General features: G+C 51.5%; 4 protein-coding genes across 4 annotated transcripts; 1 reads left to right on the forward strand and 3 right to left on the reverse strand.

The window, feature by feature from the left end:
- Positions 1–93: 93 nt before the first annotated feature.
- On the forward strand, positions 94–2,697 carry N7447_004285 (uncharacterized protein; the record flags this gene model as incomplete). The annotated part of the gene is made up of 1 exon (XM_057228560.1): positions 94–2,697. One exon carries the CDS (start codon positions 94–96, stop codon positions 2,695–2,697), a length of 2,604 nt encoding a protein of 867 aa, XP_057087901.1.
- A 289-nt stretch (positions 2,698–2,986) lies between these two features.
- On the reverse strand, positions 2,987–5,757 carry N7447_004286 (COPI-interacting protein CEX1; the record flags this gene model as incomplete). The annotated part of the gene is made up of 8 exons (XM_057228561.1): positions 2,987–3,761; positions 3,814–3,986; positions 4,038–4,536; positions 4,598–4,971; positions 5,041–5,187; positions 5,246–5,374; positions 5,424–5,561; positions 5,635–5,757. The coding sequence occupies 8 exons, from the start codon at positions 5,755–5,757 to the stop codon at positions 2,987–2,989; spliced, it is 2,358 nt and encodes a 785-aa protein (XP_057087902.1).
- A 737-nt stretch (positions 5,758–6,494) lies between these two features.
- On the reverse strand, positions 6,495–6,713 carry N7447_004287 (uncharacterized protein; the record flags this gene model as incomplete). Its single annotated transcript, XM_057228562.1, has 1 exon — positions 6,495–6,713. The coding sequence occupies one exon, from the start codon at positions 6,711–6,713 to the stop codon at positions 6,495–6,497; it is 219 nt and encodes a 72-aa protein (XP_057087903.1).
- A 1,978-nt stretch (positions 6,714–8,691) lies between these two features.
- On the reverse strand, positions 8,692–12,282 carry N7447_004288 (putative PAB1 binding protein (Pbp1); the record flags this gene model as incomplete). Its single annotated transcript, XM_057228563.1, has 5 exons — positions 8,692–8,897; positions 8,951–11,287; positions 11,345–11,618; positions 11,671–11,860; positions 12,131–12,282. 5 exons carry the CDS (start codon positions 12,280–12,282, stop codon positions 8,692–8,694), a joined length of 3,159 nt encoding a protein of 1,052 aa, XP_057087904.1.
- Positions 12,283–12,341: the final 59 nt, after the last annotated feature.

Raw genomic sequence — 12,341 nt, forward strand, 5'->3', positions numbered from 1 at the left:
TAACCGTTTCAGGACGGAATAAGTAGAGCTATATAAAATCGACGATCCCCACTAGAATTACATCCCTACCCCTGAGCTTGTTTACCAAAAGTCATGTCGAAATCAAAATCGAAACATCGCAACCGCAATGCAAATCAGGTCAAGCAAACCCAGTCACCACCAGCCTCTTCGTCGCCATCATCTCGAGTCACAAAGTCAGGCCAAACCAATAATAACAAAAACAAGAATAGCAACAGCAACAACCACCGACACAACAATAACAAAAGCAACAAGAACAGAAATAACAGCAACAACAACAACAACAACGCCAGAAAACCACAGCCTTCGGAGGTGTTCAAGAAACATGGATTGAACTCAGAATCACCATACGCGGGGCCATCCAACCGTCCTCTCGCAAATGATAAACAAGCCAAGCCGCCTTTTAAAAAACCCCAAGTCGAGGTTCAAGAGCCAGCCGAATCAAAACCGCCGCCACTGCAGCGTGCATACACACCGAAAGTGAAGAAGCCATATGAATATGTGTCTGAGTCCGAGTTTGAGTTCGAATATAAAAATCCGACTCAGGCTCGGGCTCCATTGCAGTCACAATCGAGTTTCTGGTCACCTCCACTATCACCACCGACAACAGTGGGCCCCCAAAGGACCACACAAGTATCTGAACATCACGGGCGTAAGAACCGTGAGTCACCAAATCTGGACTTGGGTTATGAAATGGGATGTGAACCAGCGTCACCATCGGGACCATCTCGCTCATTACTGCAAATGGTCGTGGGCCTCAAAGATGTCACGCCAGACTCTGACCGTGAAAACGGGGAAGCGACTGATGAGACAGCATTATCGGATGAAGAATCTGAATCCGAAAGGGAACATGACCCAGACTCACCAGGCTCACCACGGCAAAAGATCGTGAATCTTGAAAGGCCCCTGCCACTTTCTGGCCACGACAACCAGCACAAATCTCGTGGGACATCGCTATCGAATTCAATAGCACAGTCACAATCTGTCTCCATATCACAATCGGGACTGGGATTGGTCTTGCCATCGCCAGCATCGTCGGAAAGAGTCAGGGGCCGCAAACAAGCTACACCAGCTTCTCACCCCGACTATGGGCAAAAGACACGTCAACTATTGACATCGGATATTGACACTGATTCTGAACCTCCATCCGAAGCAGGACCAGATTCAGGGCCAGAACCGTCTTCACCGTCGTCCTTGCCATCCCCTTCCCTGTTAAAATGCAGGTTGAAAGCCTTAAAACGAAAAAGGTCAAACATCCACAATTCCTCCCGGCACAAGGCAGTACCACTTCCAGCACCCCCATCACCGGAGAGTCTACACGAGGATGACACTGAACCTATGTTGCCAACGGAACCTACCTGGTCTACCTTGTCACCGTTGGATAGGCCCACATATCCAGAGCCAACAATACCAAACTTCAGAATTCTGCATTGGCGAGGCGCCTGCGAGCTGAAACGACAGCCATCACCTTCCTCGTCACAGTTGGATTTAGTGATAGGACCCGAGTCTCCATCAAAATCAATACCCGCATCCGAATTCCTACCACAGGACTCCGAATTTGAATATCGAGATCCGTCTCCAACTCTATCAATGACACCAGCATCGTCTCCGCCTGTACCTCCCTCTGTCCCACAAATTGTACCTCGAGATATTACTCCGTCACCCCCACCTCAACGCTGGTTACTGAGACTCCAATGGAAAGGCCAGAAATCGTCATCAAGACCAACCATCTGGGCATCGCGTCTTCGGGCTAAATGCTACATCAAAGGCGGCGGAGCTCCTCTTATGGTGGACGGCAATAAATATCCACATCTTTTCGCCGAATTTCCGCCTGCTGCTCACAATAATCCCGAGTGGATGTTCCCAGATGCCTCAGATGACGATCGCGAGTTTGAGCCTCAAGAGGATGGTAATCTTGAGCTTCCAACGGCCAAACGACCGAGATTAGGGTTGTCTGAAAACTTGACAGAGCGAGAGGAGTCACCAGAGGCAAGGTCATCAGGTCTTGGGCAATTGGCAGCATCCGCACATGGGTCAGAGCGCTTGCAATCGTCAGAGTCTGAGCAATCGCCAGAGGTTGGGTCATTTCCAGAGTCGGAGCTAGACCTTGCACCATTGCTAGACCTTGTGACATCATCAGGGTCCAATGAATTGCCCGAGCTTGAAAGATCATCTGATGCCGAGAGCGAACAACCGCGCACGCCTCCTTCCATCCGGGATGAGTTATCGATTGGGCGGGTCCGGCAACTTAACAAGCGGATCGAAGAGGCGATCAAGAGAGATAAGAAAGATCATCCTAAGCATTGGGGTGGTTCATGGATGAAAGAATATGTGAGAGGTGGATTGATAAAGGAGAGGGTTGAGGTGGAGTACAGGGAAAAGATGATGAGGGAGAAAGAAGAAGAGGCGGAAAAAAAGGAAAGGAAAAAGCAGGAGGGGGATAAAAAGAAAATGGAAAGGGAAAGAAAAAGAATGGAAGAGCAAAGGATACAGGAGGAGAGGGAGGCACAGAAGCGAAAGGAAGAGGAGCAGAAGAGGCAGAAGCAGCAGGAGATTCAAAGGAGGGATGAATTGGAGCGACGGAGGGAGAAGAAGAGGGAAAAGGCGAGGGAAATGCTGCAAAAGTCGTTATCGGAGTCTCAGAAGAGATACATGGAAGATCTTGGGGTCGAGATCTAAATGAAAAAGTGAAGGCCAAGGGAAAGAAACAGGGAAAGGGCTCGAGGTGCTAGCAAATGGGCGGAAGAATGACGAGAAACAATATTACAATAGCAATTAGGAGGTAAAGAAGAAAAGAATCGGGTAGTATGGATCTATTAGGAAGGAGCACAGGGGAGATCAATACACCAGGGCAGTACAGACTCCAAAACTCCCCTCGATGCCAATATTTTCAGATATTGACACGCTAGACTTGCATTGAACGAAATATGGACATGAACCAAAAACACGGAGAGCAAAGGCGTCCAAGTTAATCCCATGCATCTCCCCAATCATCGGTCTCCTCGTCTTTGGGTTTAGTATCAATCTTCTTAGGCGCAACCACCACACGAGGCTTAGCTACACTTGGCGTCGACCGTGTGGTAACGCTATTGGTAGAAGCGGCCTTGGTCAGACCCTTCGGGAGGGGATTTTTGGCCTTGGTCTGCGACTTTGCGGCCAGCCAGCCGGCGAAATCGGGCTCGCCACCATCATCGTAGGGCACTGCGGGAGCTTTGTTCGATGAGGGAGCAGGAGATGTGGGTTTGGGAGAGGTTACAGCGGTAGTGAATGGATCGTCGTCTTGTTCGTCGTCGTCCATAGCTCCCCAGGCATCGAAGACGTCATCGCCTTCTTCTTCTTCGGGTTCGTTGTGGACTACCGGGGCAGGGCGATCTGACATTGAGCGGTTCAAGGGCGGCTGGGTGGTGGGACGAAGAACCTGTTTCGGTAGTTCGAGTGGGGTTGAGGGCGATGGTTTGGCGGGACGAGGAACCGACGCTGAGCGGGCAATATCGGGATCAACCGTCTTAGCAGTGTTGGCGGTGGGTTCAATCTCGCCGTTGGCCGTCGCCATTTTGTTCGTGAATGATGAAATGGCCCAGCCGGCCCAGGAGTTGTCATTAGGGGTTCCCACACGAGCATCGGGTTTGTTGGCTTCTGCAGGTGTGGCGACGGGTTTGACGGTATCTGGTATCGTGCTGGCATGTTTCCGTATCCGATGGACATACGCATCAAATGTCTTGTTTGCTTGGTCGCGAATCAATCTATTCAACGGTAAGGATTAGGCCAGATATAGGGACTGAGCGCATTACTCACGTTTCCTTGTCCAAAAGCCCAGGGCAAAGGGCGGGTAGAATCCTGAAAGCACAATCTTCCTCGGTAAATACATCGATAGTCGCGGCCAGAGCCAAAAATCCTGCGACTCGAGCGTGGACAAAGGGGTCTCTGAGAGCTCTTGTGAATGCCGCAATAAGCACCTTCGAGCGAGTCTGCACGTAATGTCAGCGGCATGATCCAGCATTGAAGACGAATTGACCTACACTTTGACTTAGGTTCTTAGCAATCCGGCCAAGGCAAATAGTGGTATTTGTCCGGATGCCAGGCTGCTCATCGTTAGCAGTGCGGGCGAGGAACTTCAGGAGTTCTCCATTAACAATCCTATCACTGAGTTTGTTGATGATAGTCAGAACAGACTTCACTGTCTGTTCTCGAACCACCGGAGCGACATCGGTGAAACCAGAGGTCATCTGAGGGAAGATTTTGTCGTTGACCACCCTCTGGGGAAGGTTATCGATCATTAATGGAAGGTTATCCAAGAGGCAGACCCGCAATGCTCGATCAGGGTTGCCAAACAAGCGGATAATGACAGGAGTCAGCTTCGCGTTGAATTCGTCTGCCGGCAGTTTTGCTCCAATCTTTATGGTAGCACTAAGAACTTTTGGCCCACCGCCGCCAAACTCAACGGACTTCAGTAGCTCGGGGAGCACCTTCATCTTGAAGAACTCCTCTGGGAAATCATCAGAAAGATTATCAAGCTCACTGCAAGTCATGATATGTTAGTCGAAAAAAGCACACTGTAGCATGCTGGGAATATACGCACTTAATAAATTCTTCACGCTCGTCGTCACTCTTGAGCCCCAAGCTGTCGATGTCTTCAGTCATTCGAATGAGTGGTGTCTGGAAGAATCCACCTTCCTTCTTTCCCTGCTCCACGAAATGTCCCGGGCTCAGTCGTAGCTTCGGGTTGGCGGTGCAAAGGCGTTTATAGCTTTGCTGCATGCTGGTAGGAATGTTCGTCGTCTTGCCAGCTTGGTCGCCGCCTGAGAAACCACCATTGAAAACCTCGAAGATCAAAATACCAAGTCCGTAAGCATCAACTGCCGCCAGAGGATTGCGTTTGATGGTATCCCAGCCAGTTTTTACAACCTCCGGGGGCGTGTATCGAGCGGCGTCGGGCACGCTGCTCCCGTACGTCTATGCATGGAGTCAGTATATGGCATCATTCGGGTAATGCCTGGATGAACACGAGCCAGGATAACGCACATATATAATGGCATCGTCTTCCTTCATGGAGCTCAGAATTTCGAATCCTCCTAGCTTCCATTCGCCGCTCTCGCTTATGAACACCGAGGATGCGCGCACTGCACCGTGAACTGAGGAAGCATCGTCGTTGATGAATTTGAGAGTAGACTGTCCAGAGTAATCTAGTCAGCAAAGCCGTAATACTGGACTCCCAAGAATAGCATACCGCCACAGTATACAATCCCCACTTAGCCGTCTCCTCGCTCAAGCTCTTTCGCTTGACCGGCCAGCTGAGTGGGACGACCCGTTCCGTAACAATATAAAGATTGTGCTCCGTCTGCCAAGTTGTAAGCTTCTGCACCATGCTCTCATATTTAGCCCTAAGGTCCGGGAGCCAAGTATACCTCAATCGTGTCCAAAACCTTGATAACACCAGGATGCCGCAACGTTCTAAACTTGCGCACTGCATTTTTCGCAAGAGGGAGGCGCGACTTATTCGCATTGACGTCGAATGCAAAAACACTGCAAGCGGAACCGTCATCCTATATGTGCCACGGCATCGTCAGCCATTGAGGCTCGTCCCGCATGGAAGAGGGAACCAAAAAGCCACCGTACCCGTTTCGTACCGTTGTGCAGTGTCCAGACCAAATCACCTATGTCGACTCTGTCGCCGAGGGAGAATGGGAGTCCTCCGCCCTTCGCGATGGCGGATCCGATGGCTGATTTCAGGAAATCCATGGCCGCGGTCCGATGTGGCAGGTCGGAGATTGTTTGGGGTATTCGGGGTGCGCGAGTCGGGGCGGCCAATGGCCAACGGGTGAATATGCGGCCGGTTGTCTAGATTAGATGAATAGGTTGAGACAGTGACTGAAAATGATTAGAGACCAGATACAGTGTTCTTGTAAGTTGCAATAGCCAGAAACATTGAACGCCGAACTCCTTTCACCCCGCCTTATCGTGATAAACATTGCGGCCTGAGGCCACAATATGGTCAGATAAATAAAGCGGAGCTTTATCTTCCTTTTCTTCACCTCCATGCCACCGTCCCACGCGTCTAATTTGTCGTCAAATACCACTGGAACTTACGATACTTATGCTACTGCAGTTATCTTCATACAGCACACACTCACCCATACCCCAATCGACAGTCCACACCCCTATTAATTAAACAGTAAGTCTCAAGTCCCCTATCTCCTTCCACGCGTGTACACATAATACACAATCCACCAGCGACTTGCGTCGTTCTCTCCAATGATGCGAACTCTGGTAAAAGGTCAGACCAAGACCATAACACCACCAAAGAAGACTCACCCAGCAAAGCCGATGGTACTCCCGCAAACACCAAACCCCACGCAAAACACCACACAAACAGGGCCCGGAGCGAACTTCAAGAACTACTGTCTAGCGCATACGAACCAATCATCTCTGTCCAATAGACTCCCATCTATTGGGCCAGCCATGATAGTGCCACACCATCATGGAGCTGTGCCCAGATCACGATCACACGCCTCCTCGATCACACTCCCAACAACCAGCTTCACATAACAACATAGTCCCCATTCTTCCAGCAGAACACATACGTCTCCCATCGGAATGCTGGCAGGCTGCAGCGAAACCCAGATCCTAGCCAACACCCCCATGGCTCGCGGCCACACTGAGACAAAGCGGCGTTGGTCTTGGATCGTGGGAGACATTGTGTACATGTACACCTCTGTCCGTCCTGAACTAGTACCGCGACTGTGCTTAGTGTCTGCGTGCTGTCGCTGAGATCTCGCTTTGCGATTACTGTGATATCAGTGATATCGCGGTGTCGCATGGCTTGAGGTCCGCTTCGGGATCTTGTATCTTGGGGCGTTTGGGTGGTAGCGCGTACGGTGCTGGGTTTTATGGAGCGTGAAAGTGCAGGAAACGGGGAGGTGGCGCCGCTATCTGGGGTTGCCGTGTCCGCTTCGCTTCCATGAGGACGGGAGGGCGACCAATGGCTGTGGCGCATAGGGTACGAAGGTTTGGGACTAGGTGAAGAGGGGTTTTGGGTGGTTGGATGGTATTCTTATGGTGGTTTTTAAGGGGGGCTATGAGTTAGACGGATTCCTGCTGCCGGCGTTCTGTCGACTCGGCGGAATACGGACTTCTCTATCGTCTTCTCTTTGACTGCTTGGGAGTGACATTTCTGACTGCTCTTCCTCTCTTCTTCCTTTTCTCTTTTTTATCTGCTGTGAAGAGTGGCGTGGGCGTGTTATTGTGGGGGGTTGGGAGTTGGGAGTCGGAGTGGTGTGTTGGTTGGGGTGTGGGCTGGAGGTGGTAGGTTTTTGTGATACTTGCTGGTGTTTGGGGGGTTTGTTTTGGTGCTTGTTTATGTCTGGAGTGTGGGCAGAGGTGTTTGCAATGGGATGAAGCACCGCGGTAGGTTGATGTCTGGTGTCTGTGGTTTGGATGGTGACACTTGAAATTATACCTGAGGAGATTCCCTTGCACTTGACTCGTTATTCGTTTGAGATGGTGTGATTTACAGCTGCTGACATCTGCCACAGTTATCTAGTATTGACAATATTTGGATTGGATTCATTATAGGACCTAGATGTTAAGGCGGTACGAATCGTCGCTTTGGGGTGTTTCTATATGAAATGCTACACACGGAAAAGTTGTTTTCGGCATTTTTATAACCTATGTTCGCTATTTTGTGGTCATTCTTATTATCGCTCTATTCTAGCTATAGCACTAATGAACGGAAGAAATATCCAAGAAGAAAATTGCATCTAAGAAAATACCTGAGAAGACTACCAAAAGGGACGAACAGAAAACACTTACAAGGCAGCATAAGCGGCTAACTATTGTTATATATCTACGCAAATGACAGGAAAGTTTTATGATATAACCATTTCATTGTCATGTGGCCAGGGATCCATGGAGCTATTTGCACTGTCACGTTCACGCATCTTCAACCACACCTCACTGCTCCACTTCCTCCCGAGACCGATCACCTTCATTCACATCACCATCCGACAACCATCGTCTCCATGCCGAGACCCAACCCATCGCAGACCTCACTTCCACCCATGCAAGGCTCAGAGGCCAGTGATCCCACCAAGGGGAGACACAGACCTCCGACCAACAACTGAGAAGAAAGCAAGAGAAGAGATAAACGAAAAAAAAAAAACAAGGTAAGAGAAAAGCAGAAGGAAGAAACCATCTCAGGTAAAGAGAAATCCTCAAGACTTCAACTCGATGATGACGTACGTGGAGGTGTTGTGCACTAGGTAGGTATACAACAATGAGCTAGGTTGGATATCAAGTGCTCGATTTCAATGGGCTCATCGCCTAGAAAGATCAGCTTCCATGTACACCTCCAGATCGAGATCTGGGAAATAAATAGGCACAACTGGTAGATTGAGCTGTCATGTCTGATCACAGGGTTAATGGATGCGTTCGATATCACGTAAGTGTGCACTTACCGAGTAAGTCTTGAGACGACATGAAAGTCCACTGCGGAATTCAAATGTTTCGAAGGCCGTGTCGACGACGGGGAAACAGATGAAGACGCGGTCATGGAAGAGTAACCGGGGTATTTGAGTTGGCGGTTGCCAATAATGCAGAGCGCGGAGACGTCACAGCTAAGCGATAAGATGTAGCATCATGCAAGGGAACCGCTCACGGCTTCATGATTCGAGTAGTTCATTTTCCTTCATCCGTTGCCTCGGCCGGGTGGGAGGCTCCAGAGGTAGGTGCTGGGGTATTGGCAGACATCTGGGGTGGCATTTGAGGCATTTGGTTGAAGCCGTTGCTGGGCGTCCGATGCGGGTTAGGCGGGAAATGATGCGTTTGATGAGGGCTTGAGGAAAAGTGGGGCTGCTGTGGGTAGTTGCCACGATTGGGAGGCACTGGGTTGGTTAAAAACTGAAGTCACTGGATCGGGGACTGGAGTCACACTCACTATGTCCCGACTGCTGAGGATATCCGGGTTGGCCGGGCATGAACATTACTGATTGGGGAGGTTGCCCGGATTGCGAGTTCTGGTGCATCATCATTGGTGCACCACGGCTCGGGCTTGGGTACCCACTATGTGGCTGAGGTGTATGCTGGGGATAGGCGTGGCCCGGGTTCGGGGAGTACATGGGCATTTGTGGGTTATACGGAGTCATTCCTTGCGGGACTCCCATGTAGGGTCCATTCGAGGCCTGCTGCACCATCATAGGTGCGCCATTTACAAACTGAGGACCACCACCCTGGAAAGGTCTCATGTGGCTGGGTTGGGGGCCACCGTAAAACTGAGGCATCGGTTGTGCGAAGGAAAGCTGAGCATTGGGGGCCATAGGGGACGGGTATCCGTGCTGCATCCGCGGGGATGGGAAAACCTGGGAGGTCGACGCAGAGAGCTGCATGCGGTGATGATCATCCACATGGGAGGGGCCATGAGGGCCCTGAGAGTGAAGGCCATGGGGTCCATTCGCAGGACCAGAGGCTGGCGGCATGGCTGGGGTACCTTGCTGGAAGTGAAATGGCACCTGGTGTTGCTGGGGAATATTGGTGTTGTTGGAGGCGGATCGGCCCTGGGGTGATACAGTCACGCCAACAGGCTGTTTGAACATCTGATCGTACGTCTTCTCTTCCACGCCATCGGCGTCGTTCCAAGTTGGCGAAGTCTTGTAGGGTGGTGGGATACCTCCATTCAACATAACCAACCTCTCAGCACTCTCTGCGTTCTCCTTCTTCATACGCTTAATGGGATTGAATTGGTCACTGATCGAGGGTCGTTCAGAGATAGGCAGTGGCTTTCTTGGCCCAAAGAATGCAGTCGGCGTTGTGGCGCGTGACACGGAGCGGTTACGAGAGAAAGGCCGAGGGCTTGCAGCAGCTGCCGAGGTACCCGGCGTAAAAGTGCTGGCTGCGGGGTTTGGCTTGAACTCCATAGCTTTGACATTGAACTTGGTTGCCGCAGAAGACCCAGCCTGCGACTTGACGGGGCTGGTGATTCTCTGCTGGTCGCTGGCAGGACCAGTCGGGGGTGCACGTGCATCTTGAATGGGCAGAGGAGTGGGAACAGATCCGATTCCCGCGCCTTTTCGCTGTTGCAGATTGTCCGCTAATCGATGACTGAGCATTCCAACACCAGGACGTCCTGGCTGAACACCTTGCTGAGGGAACCTTCCACCGGCGCCAGCGAGGGGCCCGGTGGGAGGATAGCCCTGACGAGTGCGATTATAGTTTTGACGATCAGCAGGTGCAGAAGGGGGCACAGCACCAGTAGGTCCGGTACCACGAGTAGGAAGCTGTTGTTCTGTGGGAGGTGTGGTAACCTTCGGCGTGGCCTTGTCGTCGCCCTGTTGCAGCGCTCGTTGCATGATTGCTTCCTGCTTGAGTCGGTCCTTGGCGAGGATAGGAACGAGGTCTTTTGGCACAGGAGTGGAGAGTTTGAAGCTCTTGGAAAACTTCATCAGCTCGTTGAGTTTCATGGTTCGGTCATATGAGGCTTGGTTGCGACGGCGCTCCTGCATCTTGATTTTCTCACTATTTGCGAACTGACGGAAATGATCCAGCACCTCTACCTCCACGTTTGCAGTTGCATTTTCAGGTGTAGCCCGTTTTGCAGCTGGTACAGCGGATGAAGTAGGTCCTGTGGGTGTGACACTCTTGCCGAATGCACTCTTGTGTTCGATGTCTGCTGGGGTTTGCAGCGATGCGACCGGCTCAGCTTGCTTGTCCGAGGATGCAGCTTCCTTTGCCGCGGCCTGGGAGGGTATGGGGATAGGAGCCGTGGGGACCGGAGAAGCCACAGGCTGCTTGGCGGGTACACTGGGAGTCGCAGCAGGCTGGGGAGCTGCCTGGCGGCGTCCGGGAGGCATGTACTTGTTTGGTTGACCGGAAAGCAGGGGAGGGAAGGCGTTGTCTTCGCGGCGAACACCGCTGTACTTGTCTTCTTCGTCTTGGTCGCCAGTATCGGGTGCAACAAGGCCACGCTCCTCGCGCATGTGGGAGTTTTCCACATCTTGTCCCTCAATCTCACGAGCGATCCGAGCTGCCTCCGCCTGCTTCTGTTTATAGTTGGGATCCGACCGGTCAAGGCGAGTGGTGTAGATATTCTCATCATAGTTGGTCCTGGCGCCGAAGAGACGCTCGTTTACCTCAAACTGGTCCCATCCAGCAGAAGTGTTGCCTGTGTCAAGGGACATATCAATGTCAGTCTCAGCAGGTTCCCAGCGCTGCAAGGTGCGCTCGCGCATAGCTAGGTTTCCAGAGATATCACTATCGGTTCTGAAACCTTGGGAAGCACCTGTGGTCAAGATTAGTAGATACACAAACGAATCTGACTAAACAAAGCAACCCGTACCGTTTGGTTCCTTGGCTGAAACTTCGGCTGTAGTAACATTTGGCACGGAAATGTCGACGATATCCTTAATATCAAAGGACATGATGTGCTCGGGCCCGGGGCCTATGTATGGGGTTGCGACATCACTGACGCCGTTTGCCTGGGGCTGGCCCTCTTGCGCGGTTCGCTGGACCATCTTGAGCAGGAACGAAAGCTCGTTGGGTTCCATGGTCGAGGAAGAGAAGATACCAGTAAACTTCTCTCCGGACTTGGTGGTAATAGTGGTGTGTAGGCCCTAGGTAGCAGGTTAGAATTAATTGACAGTATGGTGTTGCGATTGGGCTTACAATGAAGCTGGCGAATAAGAAGACAAGGCGGTCATGAGCATGGCTATCAGGGGTGTTCGACTCCTTCTGGTTGGGTCTTGGAGACCCAGACTGTTTCTGGTGGGTCACGTTGCCGTTCGATGAAGTGTATGAAGATCGTTGGGTGATGGGGTTGGTCCCTTGGGTCCAGGCCTTGTGGGAGTTTGTGCGCCTATGCAGTAGAACATGCTTGCGTTAGTGGTCACTGATCACGAAACAGAGAACAAAACATTCCTGCCATCGATTCCGACAGCTTTAATTGGCTATTGGTGGCGCACAACTCAATGCAAGCCTGCAACAGAGCTCACCGGCTCAAAGGCGCGTGCGCGAGGTCAATCGCCGAGAGCACAGGGAAAGGGCATAATAAAGAACAAAAAGGGAGTACCGCAAATCCGGAATTGATGGAAATACAAGTTGATTTTTGAGGAGGGGCTGAACATACCGTTGTCCACCATCACCAGGGCTGCCCGACTGTCGTCGGTTGTCGGACCCCTTGGTGCTGTTACTGGCTCTTAGAGTAGATCGGCCGGGGTTGGGGGCGCCCGCGCTGGCATTGCCAGACGCGTTGGCGACAGAGTTCAGAGCAGAAGCCATTGATTGACTTTATTGTCAGTCAGGGCAAGCTTGCGTCGTGGAACTTCACACGGCGGAAA

This window comes from Penicillium robsamsonii (genome assembly GCF_028829455.1).
Source record: "Penicillium robsamsonii strain IBT 29466 chromosome Unknown utg000002l_segment0_segment0, whole genome shotgun sequence".
Lineage (NCBI taxonomy): Eukaryota > Fungi > Ascomycota > Eurotiomycetes > Eurotiales > Aspergillaceae > Penicillium > Penicillium robsamsonii.